General features: G+C 39.7%; 1 protein-coding gene across 1 annotated transcript in view; it reads right to left on the bottom strand.

Moving 5' to 3' along the window:
• The window catches only part of cdh4 (cadherin 4, type 1, R-cadherin (retinal)), a 400906-nt gene that overhangs the window by 295074 nt on the left and 86934 nt on the right, over window positions 1-18898 (bottom strand). Inside the window, exons 4-5 of the mRNA XM_058374170.1 lie at window positions 13586-13812; window positions 5745-5909 (exon numbers count right to left, since the gene is read on the bottom strand). Of these exons, the coding sequence (XP_058230153.1) occupies window positions 5745-5909; window positions 13586-13812 (392 nt within the window). The remainder of the gene's footprint in view (window positions 1-5744; window positions 5910-13585; window positions 13813-18898) is intronic.

The raw sequence follows: 18898 nt of genomic DNA, 5'->3' as shown, positions 1-18898 counted from the left end.
CGCTCACCTGCCTTGACTCGCATATGAACTTAAGTGACATCCCATTCCTAATCCATAGGGTTCAATATGACGTCGGTCCACCCTTTGCAGCTATAACAGCTTCAACTCTTCTGGGAAGGCTGTCCACAAGGTTTAGGAGTGTGTTTATGGGAATTTTTGACCATTCTTCCAGAAGCGCATTTGTGAGGTCACACACTGATGTTGGACGAGAAGGCCTGGCTCTCAGTCTCCGCTCTAATTCATCCCAAAGGTGTTCTATCGGGTTGAGGTCAGGACTCTGTGCAGGCCAGTCAAGTTCCTCCACACCAGACTCTGTCATCCATGTCTTTATGGACCTTGCTTTGGTCACTGGTGCACAGTCATGTTGGAAGAGGAAGGGGCCAGCTCCAAACTGTTCCCACAAAGTTGGGAGCATGGAATTGTCCAAAATGTCTTGGTATGCTGAAGCATTCAGAGTTCCTTTCACTGGAACTAAGGGGCCAAGCCCAGCTCCTGAAAAACAACCCCACACCATAATCCCCCCTCCACCAAACTTTACACTTGGCACAATGCAGTCAGACAAGTACCGTTCTCCTGGCAACCGCCAAACCCAGACTCGTCCATCAGATTGCCAGATGGAGAAGCGCGATTCGTCACTCCAGAGAACGGGTCTCCACTGCTCTAGAGTCCAGTGGCGGCGTGCTTTACACCACTGCATCCGACGCTTTGCATTGCACTTGGTGATGTATGGCTTGGATGCAGCTGCTCGGCCATGGAAACCCATTCCATGAAGCTCTCTGTGCACTGTTCTTGAGCTAATCTGAAGGCCACATGAAGTTTGGAGGTCTGTAGCAATTGACTCTGCAGAAAGTTGGCGGCCTCTTCGCACTATGCGCCTCAGCATCCGCTGACCCCGCTCCATCAGTTTACGTGGCCTACCACTTCGTGGCTGAGTTGCTGTCGTTCCCAAACACTTCCACGTTCTTATAATACAGCTGACAGTTGACTGTGGAATATTTAGGAGCGAGGAAATTTCATGACTGGATTTGTTGCACAGGTGGCATCCTATCACAGTTCCACGCTGGAATTCACTGAGCTCCTGAGAGCGACCCATTCTTTCACAAATGTTTGTAAAAACAGTCTGCATGCCTAGGTGCTTGATTTTATACACCTGTGGCCATGGAAGTGATTGGAACACCTGATTCTGATTATTTGGATGGGTGAGCGAATACTTTTGGCAATATAGTGTATATAAGGCAAATATAAATGTCCAATTGAGTGTAATATACATGAAATGAGCTTATTTACTAACCAGTCTGCTCAATTAGACAGCAAAACAGCAGCTACATTGCATGTGTGCTCATCAGTGCATACAAACTAACAGATGTTTAAAAGCTTTAAATGGTACACCAAGATCACCATCTTCATCTGCGGTCCTTCTGATCCAACAAGACTGAACTGGGGTCAACAAGCTGCAGATTTAGACGACGGACACAACGTCAGAAAACTTTCCATACTGGACAAGCGCAAACACAGTAAACATGCTCTTTAGCCCTCTTTGATAACACAATTCCACCCACACACACTCGTACATGTGCGCATCTGCAGCACAATCTATGCATTAAGTGGATTCACCCTAAATCTCTGCTTAGTCCATCATATTCAGAGATAATGAACTTCTTCAAGCTGGTCCACATGACTGTAATTATCAGGAGGCACACTCACACACTTAGTCAACTCGTATGGACGTTCTGCGAATCCCAATCACACTGCAAAATCCTTTTTGGCAGAGCTGACCCCGTGCCCGCAGCTTTCACTGCATCTAATTACGTGTGTCGGTGGTGTGAAGGCTTGAGCCGGACAGCTAACTCATTGCTAACGCTTCATGTTACGCGTGGATTTACAAAGCCATCGCTGGAGGGCTGGAGTTGTACACGCGTTCAGGATGTAAAGATTTTGTCATTACGTAGGTGTTTAGCCTTCAGCGAGAGTTAGTTGAAAGTCAAGACGTTCCTGTAACGTTTAGTCTTATATAGTGAAGTTCGAGGACCGCGTATTATGTCTTTCTCTCGATTTGCTTTTAGAGCTTGTTTGTGCTTGCATGACAGGGTATGTGCAGGCTACACCCAGGCATTTAGAGCTTTAGGAAAATAAGCAAGGGTTAATTCGTTCCATCTTACAGTCATTTTGAAGCAACGGTCCAGAAAGAATAGATTGTTCCACGCTCTCTGATTGCCCAGCGCAAGGTGTGTGTGTGTGTGTGTGTGGACTGTTGAGGGAAATCAAATCAGTGTTAAACAGCCTGAAACTAATGCTCTCTTCTTCATTGCTGGTATCCAAGCATGGTGACTCTGCATCTCTCCCTCCAGCATCTCTTTTTCTCTCCTTCTGTCTCTGACTCAAGGCCAGTGTGTCAGTTCTCAGCATTTTTTTCCAGTTTGCGCTTGAACTCTGCTGTTCCCATCTGCAGCATCAACCTCCTATTTATCTGACAAGCACCTGCCATATTCATTGAAGTGAAAAGCTAGCTGATTTTGGCTCAGCACACGGTGTGCTCCGAGTAGCGGTGTGCGCTGTGTGTGCGTATGTGTGGCAGAAATAAATACGAAAATGATAAATGCACACTGCAGATTGCAGATATTAGTCAACACAGATGTTAAATATCGGTGACGGAAAAATCAGAGAATCGCTGGATTGGCTGGAAATTCACGCTCCGAAAAACAAAAAAATATATTGCTCACTTCAGTTCTTTTAATCGAAGAAAGAAAGAAAGAAAGAAAGAACAATGAAAATAACAACAATAATAATGATAATAATAAACACATGGTTTTTGCATGATGTTTTTGTTTTAAGATAAAAAACACTAAGCTTTGAAATTTTTTTCATCTTTAACCCTAACAAAAAAAACAAAAAAACACATACATTATAATTATAATTTAAGTAATTACAGTATCTGATGCTCGATATGTTTTCTCTGATATCCGATCCAATATTTTTTTGCTGATACTAGAACTAGTACAGGGCATCAAATCAATTATATCAATAATAATAATAATAATAAAAACAATCATCATCATCATCACCACAGAGGTTATTTATTTTGAACTCTAATACACAGCTAAACATTTTTATGATTATTATTAGTAGTAGTAGTAGTAGTAGTAATAGTAGTAGAAGTAGTAGTAGTAATTGTATTATTATTATTTTTAGCAGTAGTAATAGTAGTAATAGTATTATTATTATTATTTTTAGCAGTAGTAGTAGTAGTAATAGAAGTAATAGTATTATTATATTTAGTAATAGTAGTACCAGTAGTATTAGCAATAATAGTACCAGTAGTATTAGTAGTAGTATTAGTAGTAGAATTAGTAGTAGTACCAGTAGTATTAGTAGTAGTAGTAGAAGTAGTAGTAGTAATTTTATTATTAGTAGTAGTAGTAGTAGTAGTAATAGTATTATCATTATTATTATTTTTTTTAGTAATAGTATTAGTAGTAGTACAGTAGTAGTAGTAACATTATTATTATTATTATTATTATTTTTCAGTAATAGTAGTAGTAAAAGTAGTAGTAGTAATAGTATTATTATTGTTATTAACAGTAGTAGTAGCCAACAATATCACGCGAGCATTTTCTTGCCATTCTGCCGTCATTCGCTGTCTCTTGCACTTTACTCTCAATGCGACTCGCGGTTCTGATCTAATTGTTAGTTGCTAACTGCATATTGTAGGCTTCATAAAATGGTGAGATAGCAGACAGAATTCTGCCTCGCTATTAATTCACCCGAGATAAGACCATGAATAATGTATAAATATAAAATGAATTTCATTACTTCAAATACTTTTAAAGGACCTTGATTGCTTCGCTAGTGCTGTATAATCTGGTTATACCTTCAACATTGTCCTCTCTCGTGGCAGTTCATACTGACGTGGAGCTTGAGAGAGTGCCTCTATTCATCGACTGGCGTTTTGCTCTTATGTATGCTAGTTTGCTTCCTTATATTATTGGAGTTACATTAGTCCCAGCTCTTAACCATGTCCTGATAGACCCCAAAACAAACAAACAAAATAAAACCCTAAAAATAAAATCTTGTGCGAGTTTGGTTCTCCTAGCAGGGTGCGCGGATGTAACACTTTCTCGCTGCAGAAAAATAGCAACTGACAACTGTCTTCAAGAACTGCTCCAAGTAAACACCCACAGAGGGAGGACTGCTAAGCCCAAACGTCTTAAATGGCAAAGGTGGGGGATGAGGTTATCGAACCATTTCTCAGACTAATTCCAAGCTGCTTTTCACGCTTGCAAACTTCATAGTTGTGGGTGGTACGAGTTTTCGTTGTTAATCTGCCTATTTGGGCTTGGTCTATGTGTATGTGTGTGTGTGTGTGTGTGTGTGTGTGTGTGTTTTGGAAAGAGATTGCTGTAATCCCCATGTGTAATCAGAGAAGTACACAGACACAACAGAGTAGGTGAGGATAAGGACTGTGCACAGAAAACTCAGCCCATCCTGAGGGGGCTGAATGATAGATAAGACAGAGCTGAGTTTTCACATGCGTAGATAACTCACTCTGACCTTGTGGATAGTGTGTGTGTGTGTGTGTGTGTGTGTGTGTGTGCGTGTGTGAGTGGATTTCATTCAGTTTTGTTTTTGTCCTGATGTTTTACTGATGTACAGGCTAGTAAAATCCCCGCTGACTTCTCGAAAATAAATCTAGCGGCAATATACCTTGACAAATCATACAGATATAAAGAAAGGCAGCGTTTCCTCTATATACAGTGTAGCAGACATATAGCGCAATATTTGCATAGATCATAAACCATCCAACCCTGCCCTCATTTATCTTCTCGTTATCAAGCAAACCAAGACAAATTGTTGTCGGAGCACCAGAATGATGAGACCCGCTACCCCTGTTGATCGCCTTCACCGATCAATTCTCCACAGCACAAAATGCAAGACTTTTCTTTACCTGGATGCAGGCTCTAGGGTATGCTTTTTTTTTTGTGTCACACTGTGATTTTGAAACCTTTCTGTTTGCCTTCGGCTACAGAAAAAGGACGGACCCGAGGGTCCGAGAGTGCGAGTCTCTCTCTCAAGGAGGCTCAACAGTTCTGATCGTTTATCATTCATCATTCAGAGGCAACACATGTGGATTTGCACCCGCAAGTAAAACTCATGAAATACGGAATACAATTCAGTATTTATTCCAGCAGGTTGAGGTGTTCCCTTACAGAAAAGTTAACTCATGTGAAATGTACACATTTGCTTTTCTGACTTTTCATGCACGTTTCTCACATGTAGTGCAAGTGTTTTCATTGTCCCCGTGATTTATATTTATTTATTTATTTATTTTACACTACATATTTATTTATTTCTTTCACATTAATTCTTCAAATATATTGTTCACATTTTTTTTTACACATGATTCATTTATTTTTGTTTTATTTTTTACGTTTTATTTTTAAATGTTTATTCCACCACGATTTATTCCTAACATTAAGTAACTGTTTTGCACATGAATTATTTTATGCAGTGATTTTCATTTATTTCCACATGATAATTTTATTCATTTTTTTCCCAAACTGATTTATTTTTTTTGACATCTTTTTTTTTTTTTTTAGATATATATAATTTATTTACTTCCAAATTTTACTCTGAACCCGCTCAAGTTTTTCTTTTCTTTCTTTTTATTTATTTGTTTGTTTGTTTTTAATTGTCAGCAGCTGAATATAAAATGATAGCTGCTTATAGTATAAAGGAGGCTCACTCACCCTAGCAAGAAACCATGGAAAGGCTCTCCTGGAGTTTGCAGATGCTCTGATAGGTGGAATGATCCGGTCTCGTGTTTGCCAGTGCAGCCCATTGGTGGAAAATCCTCTCTGGTGTTGACTGAGATTGTGGTAGTGGTTGTGATGGGAACTGACCTTGTCAACAAACTGGGAAAACAAACACACAAACAATAAGTATTTTACAAGAGCTTCTGAGACACAAATTGATTTATAAAGAGACTCAGTAAGGACAATCTTCATTGACACTGAGGCTACAAATGCTACATTTATATACACGTTTATCCATAATCCGACGAGTAAGAAAGACTAGCCCTTCGATTCGGACAAAAGAAATGGCACCCATTTTAAAGGAGAGAGAGAGAGTTGCTGTGTGTCTGTGGTGGTCAATAACCTGAGTTGCATTACCTCAATATTTAGCACATATGATGCTTTCATATTTAGTCTTCAGTTTGTTGTTTTCATCATTTCACTTTTCTGGAGTTGTGCTATGAACATGCTCTGTATTGATTGGAATTTAGAAAAGAAGAAATTCAGTGTCAAATTTTGAGTCAGATTCAGCCTACAAAAACATTTACACAGAAATTAGATGAAGGATTGATAAACAAGGCTCAATGTTGGTGTTTACAAATGATTTCCTGCAAGTGGCATAATCTGTGAGCCTTCCAAACTGGCGATGCGATCGTACAAGAGAAACTGCATTAGCGACTGACCGGATCTAAATTAGAAAGACAAACTGTAACCTCAAGCAAAATGCGACACCGCTAACAAGCCCGAGTGTCAGTCTGGGCAGCACAAGACACAAGATAAAACCAAGAAAAACACATTCCTTTCACATCAGTCTGGTTGCCCATGTTGTCATTTTTAACTGTGCTACAAAGCAGTCATGCTTGCTATGAGAACACTTGTGTCCAAGAGAGAGATTATCAGGCCAGCAGTGGGGTTCCCACTCACAGGTTCAATCAGCTTGACAGATCCCACTCATGCCACTGCTAGCCAACACATATGTCAGAACAATTCATTCAGAATGTTGACAAAATGTCACCTCGGCAAAAGCGTAAGGAAATAGTATGGCTGCTAGTAACCAGCTTGTTATAGGAGTAAAAACCAAGCAGAATGCTGAGGTGACCCTTCACATGGAGGCGAGTTTTAGATCCTGGCTGTACAGGTAATAACTCTTATTATATTATACTGGGTTATTCACGTAGCCATATTGAGCCAATGAGTCAACAGGTAGATGAACATCAACAGTGATTGGATGACAACCACAGATCACATTTGCCACAGTAAAGACAGAAGATATATTTGTGTGTACAACTTGGCTAATTTTCAGCCTAATACTACTTTTCAGACATCATAAATTATTCTGTTTTACATTCAACTTATTTAAAACAACCGGCTTCATTAGTAGACTGGATCTTTCTGAAGGTCCGGTGACTTGCTTGCAAATATCTGGACAAGCAGCTAACATGACTGAACTATGCATATGGCAAACCGATAATTAATAACTTTTATATACTGGTGATTTACAGTAGCATCGCAGATACATAGATGTGTGTGGGTTTTTTTAAATGGCTAGATAGGAGCTGCTTTAGCCTATTTGATGTCTTGAACCTTTGTACTTAGATCGAAGAGGATGATGCGGCATTGACGCATAAATACCGAAACATATATTTGGCTAAACTTTTCAAACAACAATGAAGTTGGAAACAAATTAAAACGGTCTGAAGCTTCAGACAGATTGTATCTCCTATGGTAAGTACACCAGGGTCTAGACAAAGTAAGTAGGAATGACAAATGTGAGCTAAAACTGAGCAAACATATTGTGTTCTCCTGCCCTTCTTTTTTTTCTTGTTTTAATGCTTCATGGTGTGCTGAATATGACTGCAGGGGCTGGGAGGCTGGCTCAGGAGATGAAATGGGGGATGATTGCAGGAGAGAATGGGAGGGAGAAAGAAAGACAGGCAACAAGGGATGATGAAGGGCTGATCTCTTCCACTTCACCCTGGCTCATCAGCATTTTGCTCGCTACTTCTGCTGCTGCAGAGATGGAAATAGAGGAAGAAGGAGCTCTGTCACAGAGAAGGAGACATGTGGACTGCAGGCTGCAAGTCAAATAGTGTGAAATAGGGAACATTTTGAATGATGAGATCTAGCGATCAAGTTTACAGACACTGTTGGGATATTAATCTTGACATTCTGCTCTAGACTGAAGCTTTAAAGTTGAAAAGTCTTGATGAAGATTGACTTTTTTTGTCCAAAAAAAAAAAAAAAAAAAAAAGTATTTCTTGGGAAGCCTTAATCTCTGGGGGCTTCTCAGTTCCCAAACCCATCATTTATCTTCATTCATCTTCGGTATCCTGGTTAGGGTCCCAGTGGATCCGGAGTCCAAATCCACTGTGATCTAAGCTTAGGATTAAACCCTGGACTTGAGAGCTGTGACCTTCAGGAATAAATCACTTCAGGATGAACTGTTATAGGGAAATAAGCAACGAGGGGGGTGATGTGAGGCATTGCCACCACTGAGTTTATTAATTTCCTTCAAAACTACGTCCTTAAGTGTTTTATTCTTACACCACCACAATTTTTCAGCTATTACAATAACACTTGTTTCCTCTCTAGCCTCTCTTTTTCTCTATCTTGAAGTTAGTAAGACAAAAACATGCAGCTTGTCATACTTTACTACTAAGAAATGGAAAGTCCTCCATCGTGGTGGGAGAATTTACACTGGAGACTCCTTCTATAATATTACATTTTTTTTAAATAACAACACATTTTTATGTTGTACCGTCCACCATACCATAAAACCCAGTGAATTAGTTGTTGTTAAAGAAAGAAGGCGTTATGTATATATGTCAGAGCTTGTTGTTACCGAAAAACACCTGCTGACCAATCAGGTTTGAGAATTTAAATGTAAACAGGAGTCACAATTCTGTTTATAGCTACAACCTTATAAGCGTGTTTTAATGTAGCTTTATATCACATGGATGTTGAATTCTCCAGTATGATCCATCAGAAGGTGTTGAATTTTTTATCACATTGGGTCGGTCTGATGTGCCAGCTCTAATTCGGTCAAAGGTTTACATAAATGCTCATTACTTTTATATAGTTCACAACACAAAGCAGTCTTCTTGTACATCTCTCTCTCTCTCTCAGTTGTATTGTATGTTTAAAAAATAATAATAATAAAAAAAAAAAAAAACAGGGGCACACTATGTCCATCCAATTATGTCTCATTCTGGCTCTTTCCTGCATTTCAGCATGTACCTTGCCAAAATTTTGTTCTGAGAATGGGCTAATATCTCAGAACAATGGCAGGCAACAGCATCGGAAACTGACTTCCAGTAGAATGCCTAATGAAAAGATTTATTCTGCTGGCAGGCTGACAAACACCACGGCTGTTACGAAGGAAGTAGCGGAAAAGTAAACCATCGCAAAAGCCTGATGGTTGGGGGTTACTTTATGTAGGCGTGCACTATATAGATTGGCACATAGACACACAAAAACATTCACTGCCCTGAGCTCCAAAGGAAACAGCCCAACCAGCTGTATTCAGTCTCTGTAACAGTTTAGGAGATGGCCATCTGGTCATCAGTAGGCCCATAGCTCTGCCGCAGAACATCTGGAGGGTATTGTTCCTCAAGAAAAAAAAAAAAATCATTTTATATTCACTTTAATTCGCTACTAGAACAAGCTTATTAAATATTAGTCTGAAATAAGTTCCTGATGTGAGAATTCAACCACCAATCATGTGGAAGGTTGGGGGCATGGTTTCCACAGAGGTTTTTGGAGAGGAACTAGTTATTTGACGCTTCTTTCTCATTATCTTACAAAACAGAACCAAGCGAGCTTAAAAAGTTGGAGCATTATTTGTTTTGGTTTTTTTCTACATTACCGTCTGACTACTGCATAAAGCATAAGCATGAATAAAAAGCTCACTTGTGTGCATACCCTGGGTCTTCTGTGTATGCTCTGCTAAAACTTCCTAGTTTTGTTGCAGTTGATTTTTTTTTCACGTCAATGATACACCGATCAGCCATAACATTATGAGCACTGAGAGGTGAAGTGAAGAACACTGATCATCATGGCACCTGTTAGTGGGTGGGATATATTAGGCAGCAAGTGAACATTCTGTCCTCAAAGTTGATGTGTTAGAAGCAGGAAAAATGGACAAGCGTAAGGATTTGAGTGAGTTTGACAAGGGCCGAATTGTGATGGCTAGACCACTGGATCAGAGCGTCTCCAAAACTGCAACTGTCCGATCCTCACAACTTACAGGACTTAAAGGATCTGCTACATCTTGATGCCAGATACCACAGCACACCTTTAAGCATCTAGTGGAGTCCATGCCTCGATGGGTCAGGGTTGTTTTGGCAGCAAAAGCGAGACCAACACAATATTAGACATACTGTTCATAATGTTATGCCTGATCGATGTATTTGACATATATAACTGTTATGTCTTCTCCTGCCAGGCAGTAACACAAGACTAGGCCAACTGTTATAAGAGTATTGCTTTAATGTTCTTTTAAAAAATGTGAATTGACAACCATGGCTATTTTCGCTTGACCACTAAAATTCCTTATTAGTTGAATAAGAGATCACTTTGTAGAGGTTTGTTGCAACTCTACAGGAGTCGTGTGTGCAACAGCTCGAGCAAATCAACAGGGCACCATGCACAGACTCGCTCTCAATCTCCTTCATGCCCCAAGGCAATACAGTGTCACTAATACAACTAGCTGACATGTCTTCTGGATGGTGGGAGGAAACCTGAGGACACAGAAGAACCCCACACAGACGTGGAGAGGAGAAATCGTAACCCGAGCTCAGGATCGGATCAGAGACTCTGAAGCTGTGGTGCTGCAGTGCTACCCGCTATACAACCATACCACTGCATTTACTTTACTTTATTCTAGCTGGTCACCAAAGCCTCTTCGGAAAATAAATAAATAAATAAATCAATCAATCAATCTATAAATAAAGTGCGGGGCAAAACAAGCACAGAACTAGCATTTCTAAGCGAGTTATTGGAGATGGATGAGATGCTGAAGAGAAACACAGGTTCAAAAAAGCAACACGCTAATATCTAGTGAACACAAAGGCAGTCTGGAATGCAATGGTGAAGCTGCTCCTATATGTCTCAGCCAACTTTCTTTCTCTTTTCTGTTCGTTTTATTTCTTGTCATTCGATTTCTATGCGGAAAAAGACGAGACTATTTTATCCTATACCGCTGCTATATCTCGAACACAGTATACTCAAATCCTGAGACCCTGTCCCTGTCAGACCCGCCTTCTCTTCTCGACAGATTGTTCTGCGTAAAACAAAGAAATCTGGTGTACTTAAGCTTCTGTTAACATGAGTTTCTAGTGCTATCTTAACAAGATGAGCTTGAATGTGTTGCGAAGTCCTGCATGTGCATTTTAACAAGTTCACAAGTGACTTACCAGCCAGAAAATTGTGTAGATATTGTGTAATTGTGTGAGCAGTATTGTGCCATCATAGTGTGACTATTGTTAAGCATGGAAAACATCTAGCAACAGCACCAAAAGTTAAAGCTGATGTTCTGTTCGTGAAAAACCATGGTGTTTTTTGTGTATCTCTTTCAGTATTTATTTATTTTATATATATATTTTTTTACATATAAAATGTTGTGCATCATCAGAGCAGAACACTGTCTGCTTGTCAACTCTTAAGTCTGAGGGGATTAGATATGTAATTAACTTTGAATCACTCATTCTATAATGCATGGAAATCACTTTGTCCTGGTCAGGGCATTAACTTTTAAGGCTTGTGAAAAAAAAATAACTAAAATAGTGACATGGAGCCAGTGTACTGTGAGTGAGCGCTCTAAATCAGGGCTCTGAGTGAATATCTAATCAGCAGCTTATATTAGATAATATTATCACGGGACCAACAATTCATCCTAGAGAACAATTTGTGTTAGAGAGCCATACGTGGCCTTTTACACTGATTATCCTGTTCTAATCCCAAAGCCCATTTAGGACATTTGTTTTGGGTGTGTGCTTAGGTGTGTCCTTCAGCAGCCTGGCACACAGAGGCTTCTCTAAATGGCTGCACAGAAGGCAGGGACATGTGAGGGGTTAGGGACACGGTGAGAGGAGCACATGTCCTCCTCCCCGGAGAAGCCTTAGTCCTTTCTTGCAGTTTGTCATTTTTGGGTCACTTTGGATGCAGGAATAGTCCCAATGCCGATGGGAAGGACGTTTGCATCAACCAGGTACACACCAACTCCAATGTGTGTTGGGGTTCGAAAGGGAAATCAAATTTCTAATCACTACTGCTGTCGTCATCATCAAGCAAGAAAAAGAACTTCGTTTTGCTTTGCACCGGGACATAATGTAGAGAACGGGACCATGATTTCAGACATTAAGAATGAAAACTCTTTAAGCACCTCTGACACTGTTTAATGATATTTTATTATCTGAGTTGTTGCATGCATTTAAGTAATGCCACAGGTTTGTTTTTATTTTAATCTGTTGCACTCGCTACTTTACTGAAATAACTATATTCATATTTTTAGCCCTTAATTTATTTTCCTTTTTATGTTAAACGATGTGTCTGATTAAACTGCTGTTTCCTCCTCTGTGAGGAAATTGTTTTGTTATCCATACTATTGATCAATGAATAAAGCCATATTTATATTTGTAATATTAGACTACAATTTCATCATTTACATTTTTTCCAGTCGAAAAGAAAAAATTCAACATACTGTGGTTACATCAAACGGTACATACTGTGCTTACATCCTCACCCATCTGAATACTGAATAGAGTTTGAGTCCAGTTGAACAATTTGTGTATTAAATCCTTTAGTTAATAATAATGCCTTCTCATCTGGGTCCAGAAGATGGATTAGGAATAGAAGGAATGACATGAAGATGGAAATGTCAGATTTAAAAGCGTTGTCAATGAGCAGTCATGGTGAAATATGGTCTGATTACTCATACGCTATGGGTGCAAATCACGGTTGCATCAGTATCTGCATTCCAGGGGATTTGCTCAGATAAGCATAAGCAAATGTGTCTAGGAGTGACTATTGTCTGGAGATTGAATTTGCACATTTACATAATAAAATTAGATTACGCCATTTGGTGTTTTGCCCAGAGTTAAATGCTAAAAGCTCTCCGTTCAAATTAGAATGCCTTTCCAGGAGAGTGAATGATCAGATGTATGTGTGTGTGTGCGAGAGAGAGAGACAGAGAGAAAAGAAAATCAAAGAAATCCATTGCAACTGAGAGAATCAACTGATAACCAGCTGGTTTTTCAGAGTGCTGATTGCTCGAGCACAATTAATTATTGCTGTAGCGTGGAGTCCTGCAGGTGGCACAAACACATTACCTGGGTGGCAAGATTAACTTAATCAGTGTCAATTATACCATGCACTTTATAATTGCCATGTGCAGTGTTGGTGAGAACTTTAATCCCGACTCTGTGATTCCTTAACGCAAAAAGCACTTTCCCTCTGATTAAAATAAAAAAAAAAATACACACACACACACACACACACTAGTGCTATAGGCGAGGCGCCCACATCACATATATTACTTCATTTTTTAAACCGCCTACGGACTTCACATCTAAATGTTAGCCGATTTTTTTCTTCATTTTCTCCCTTAGGCAATATGCTGTAATGGAATTTGCAATTAAATATGAGGGATCTGTATTGGAATTTAATGCTCAAGAGATTCCATGAGGATGAAGCGATGAGGATGATACAGACTGTAATTTTTATTTATTTTTCTACTTTGATTTATCACCGAGATGGAACTTTGTTTTTTGTTTCTTACAGAACTAATCTAGGCTCACCCGGTTTATGAGGGGATGGTGTTGGTGTCTAGTGATGACCAGTTTAACAATCGTCGTCCACATCCGCGTGTCTTTACTCCCTCGAGCAGTCACCGTGAACCGGATCGGCTCGGGCGGGTCCTTCACATCCTGCTCTGCGTACAGAGATCCGTCCGGACGCACGCTGAATTTGGGGTTGCTGCTCTGGAAGGTGATCCTTTCTTTCAGCTGACAAGCTTCGAATTTTACTAAACAGGGGAGATAAACAAACACTGGAATTATGAGGGAAATGCAAATAAATACATATATATGTAAAAAAACAAAAAAAAAGCTGGGAAATTCTGCATACTTATTGCATTGAGTTATAAAACAGCAGATGGCCTTATGAGTGATATAAAGCTGGAACATTTGGTCTTCATTGCTGCAGAAAGCACCCAAAACAATATGACAGAATCTGACAGCTTTGTCTGTTTGAAAGAAAAAAACTTGGCAGTGAGTCAGACTTATCAAACAAACAAATGAAAGGAAAACAAGATTAAGCTCCTGTTTTACAACTTTTTTCTTAAAATTGAACATCATGCAATATCATACTTAGCTATAACTTATGGCAAGGCCACCAATTCATTTTCTCTAAGTTGGCCACCATTTGGACAGTTTCTCAAGTAAGGCTGATGTGTGTGAGGATTTCACAAACGTGTTTAAAAAAAGGGCAAAATGTGAGTCGAGGTCCCTTTCACGGTCTCCCAAGAAAACGGGGAAAAGAAAAGACGTCTCGTCGACGTCATGGATTCACCTTTCTTACTGTCATTCCCACTGCAAAGAAAACCTCGTGCTCGTATTTGGTTTCTGTTTTAGTCTTGCCACTGGTTATTTCCACCAGTCACTGGTTATCTATCTATCTATCTATCTATCTATCTATCTATCTATCTATCTATCTATCTATCTATCTATCTATCTATCTATGTTGGTGTGTTCAAGTCAGAAAGATAGTATTTCCAAGTTGAACCCACATGAACGCCTCTGCAAAGTCCGAATTACGAGTGGGGAACCAGTTTCCGAGTTGGGTGCAGGTCAGTCAGAAAACATAATGGAATCCATAGAAGCAACATCTGCAGTTGAGGTTGAGGGTATATCTGTTGAAAATGAATGTTTACTTGCCTCAGAAGCTGATTTTAGTTATCGTGTGCTTGGTATGTGCAGCAAGTTACTGAAATGCAAGCCAACTGGTTAACATTTAAGCATCTACAGGAGAGAAATAGTTTGATTCCGATATAATGTGTAATAATAAATTATACAGTGGCTTCATAAATGAATTAGGAACTTAAAACAGAGAGAGAGAGAGAGAGAGAAGAAGAAGAAGAAGAAGGACTTCTCTCTAAAGACAGCCTTGACAAGGGCATTTCCCTATCCCCAAACCACATCAAAAATATATATATAAATATATATTAAAAAAAAAAAATCACAAGAAGTAGATGCCTTACATAAAAGGTTTATTATGTTCCCAGCGCTAGCTACAGAAACCACCAAAGCCCAGAGCTGAGTTCTGCTGCATTAGCACACTTTTTGGAAGAGGAAAAAACCCTGACTCTCTTGCAGTTTTAAAAATTCACACTATCATGGTGCACGGCGTTCCTCAGGAGGCTAATAGTCTGCGGTTGAATATGAATCACGTGCTCGGTTACACTGTGTGGCTGTGGGGCGTTGAGATTATTCCTGTTATCGACAGCATGTGGGCCTCTCACAGATACCTGAGGAAAAGAGTGCAGGGCTGTTTAACATGTTCACTCACTCCTGGTGCCGGTCACATGGTCAAAGTTTTTAAAGTTTTAAAGTATATTGATTATGAAAAAGAAGGTAGAGACTGCAGTAGTGCCACCAAAAATTGTGTAACGTCTAAATTTAGTTCTGGAAAATCCACGCTTAACTCTGGAAACAATCACATCTGGCATTAACATGAATCCTGAGCGATCGGAGAAGTGCAACTAGTAGTGAAGTATGTGCGTTCTGCCTCACAGAAAGTAATGCAAAATCAAGCATAACAACAAATACATCTTGGACAGCAATAAAGGAGCACCTAATCGAATGCGTCATTGCTCTAGGCGGTAATTATGCAATCACCGAGAGTCTGTTTGAGAACTGCGCTGAAAAAGTAGAGCTCTCTGCCGCTTGGCTACTCTATAAAGAGGAAGCTATAACAGTGGAGACAAAAGCAGCTGCTTTTCATAGCTTCATTAGTCGTCGGAATTCTCATTCATTTCTAAGTCTCATTAGCAGATTACTTGATTAAAACGTTTGCGCAGGTACTTAAGATTTGATTCCTCAGACATTTCTCGCCGAAAATAAGAGACTGACGTAATAAATGTGCGTGAGAGTCTTTCTCCAGCGGAAACGATGTATGAAATCCGATCAGGAGTGGTCAGCGGAGGTGTATTCGTAATGCCAGGTTCAAATGGCTATGCATTTTGGCTGTCCATTTGTGATCCATTCATCCATGAAGCATGTTAATGCCATGTGAACAGACTCTTTTGCATGTATCTGAACCAGAGGTAAAGTTTGAAATCTGGTTAAATGTCATCGCTTTACACATCTTTAGGCTCTACTAGACTACACTTACTGCTGCATCTAGATCCTCACTCAACATGATCAGAATCAGAATAGTTTATCGATAAGAGTAAGATAAAATATAAGAATTAAAAATAATATACATAGTGAGTTACAAGTGTAGGTGCTGTACAGTTAACGAATTCCAATCTAATTGAAATTCTCTGTTCGAAACACACTACATTGCCAAACGTTTTGGGACACCCCTCCAAATCATTGAATTCAGGTGTTGGAGGAACTTGACTGGCCTGAACAGAGTCCGGACCTCAACCCGACAGAACACCTTTGGATGAATTAGAGTGGAGACTGCGAGCCAGACCTTCTCATGCAACATCAGTGCCTGACCTCACAAATGTGCTTCTAGAGGAACAGTCAAAAACACACTCCTAAACCTTGTGGAAAGCCTTCACAGAAGAGTTGAAGCTGTTATAGCTGCAAAGGACGGGCCAACTCCATATTGCATTCATGTGCATGTAAAGGCAGACGTCCCAGTTTTGGCCTGGCTCGCAGTCTCCGCTCTAATTCATCCTAAAGGTGTTCTGTCAGGTTGAGGTCAGGACTCTGTGCAGGCCAGTTAAGTTCCTCCACACCAAACTCACTCATCCATGTCTTTATGGACCTTGCTTTGTGCACTAGTGTGCAGTCATGTTGGAACAGGAAGGGGTCATCCCCAAACTGTTCCCACAAAACTGGGATCATGAAATTGTCCAAAATGTCTTGGTATGCTGAAGCATTAAGAGTTCCTGTCACTGGAACTAAGAGGCCGAGCCCAAGCCCTGAAAAACAACACCTGAATTCAATGATTTGGAGGGGTGTCCCAAAACTTTTGGCAATATAGTGTATTTAGCAGCAGTGAAACAGATGGCAGAAAAATGTCAGACAATAATGATTTAAAGTTATACAAGTTACTGCACATGTAACAATGATGTCAGGAAGACAGTCCGGGCCTAAATACTAACATTTGTAGATGGTAGGGTCAGAATTTGGCGGTTAATCCATGTCAGCAGTGTAGGCTGATGGTGGGGTTGTTGGTGGTGGTTCAATAGTGTTTTCTAGGCACATATTGAGCCTGATTCCCGATACTAATTGAGCATCATTTGACAGATTATTTTTTCTGACCACATGCATCCTATTAAGGCCAAAATTTATCCATCTTCCAGCATGATGATGCACCATACCTCCCAGAGCCCAGATCTGCATCCAGTATATTTGGAAGCACCTTGGGTATGTGGTAAAATGTGGGATTCATAGTGTGAATAATGTGAGGTAATCAAGTGATGTATCAAAATCTTAAAGGAATGTTTCAAGCATTGTGTGGAACCCATGCCATGATGACTTGAGGTTCGTCTGAGAGCAAAGTGCTCAGTTGTAGTAGTAGGGTGTTCCTTTGTCCTATAAATGGCGTGGTCAGTTTTGCTGCGTTCACAAGACTTTCCATGTATACGCTTTGCACAGCGAAAAGTTTTGTAAAGCTTCGTGAAGAGTAAAATTGTGGAGCTCTAGCTTTAGGAGACACAGATGCATTGTGTGTGCTAATGAAATATTCATTGACTTGAATAGAATATCTGCTACAAGCCAAGAGCAGCCTAGATAATTCTGACTTGCTTCTGTCTATTCCGGATTAAAAGGAACAGCATGTTTTCGAGACTTTATCTTAAGCTGATAAAAAAGACAAAGGGAATCCATACATCGCCCTCATCAGAGAATCCTGAAGCCTTCTTCTCCAAGCCATCAAATGATCGCGTTGCTCGGCTTGCTACAGAGCAACAGCTGAATAACTGACAGACTCCATTAATCAGTACCATATACTCAGCTGCTGCGGGGAGTAATTGCATGCATGAAAATTTTTTGCTTGTGTCTCTAAGCATGTATAATCTTCATCAGTTTCCCTGCATGTGTAGTTTTCACCAACGATGCAAAAAACACCTTATGCTATTATGTAGAGGTGTTCGGAATATTTAGCAGATTCCGTACACAAGCTTTCAGAGTGTACTGATATCATTTTTTACTCATCTCCACACAATATTAATAAGATAATGTGAAATATGAAAATATTGAAATATTAATAAGAAATGATCTCGATCGTCTCGAAGCCCCGCCACTTTCAATTATCTTATAGGCACATGACTGAACTCACTCTGCTTTCGCATCGTTTTGTGTTTATTGATTTTCAAATGATATACGTGTCTAGATTATATGGGGGTGATCGAGACCCTTTAAATACAACACTGTGCACAGATTTTTCCTTAGCAACCTGAAATGACCTTCCATTTGTAAAAGAGACATGCGCTTTTTACTGGACGTTGACAATGCACTCTAGCCGCCTATAAATATTGACTTGGTTTTATAAAAATCTGTGACTTTTTTGTGGAAATTGGTGAAATTGCATGCACAGGATCCGTCTTTGAAAAAACGGCTTTGTGTTCCGAATGCGTGTTGTGATGATGTCACACGATACGCCTTGGCTTAAATCTGCAGACAGGGTTAAAGACGACAAGCTCTTCTCCTTGCTAGGTTCTGAATCAATTTGCTTGATTTCGTGTTTGTTTCTGCGATCGTAAAAATCAAAACCCGGAGCGAGGGAGTAAGGATTTCATTTGTTTCTAATTTTCCCACAATGTTTGCTGTGTTTTAGTGTTTGTTCAATATAATTAAAACATAATTAGCAAATCTCGAAATTCCGCCTCATCGCTTGAAATGAGGAAAGCATTAAAAAAAAAAAAAAAAAAAAAA

The sequence above is a fragment of the Hemibagrus wyckioides genome, linkage group LG21 (assembly GCF_019097595.1).
Source record: "Hemibagrus wyckioides isolate EC202008001 linkage group LG21, SWU_Hwy_1.0, whole genome shotgun sequence".
Classification (NCBI taxonomy): domain Eukaryota; kingdom Metazoa; phylum Chordata; class Actinopteri; order Siluriformes; family Bagridae; genus Hemibagrus; species Hemibagrus wyckioides.
This window is presented reverse-complemented; position numbering and strand designations above follow the sequence as displayed.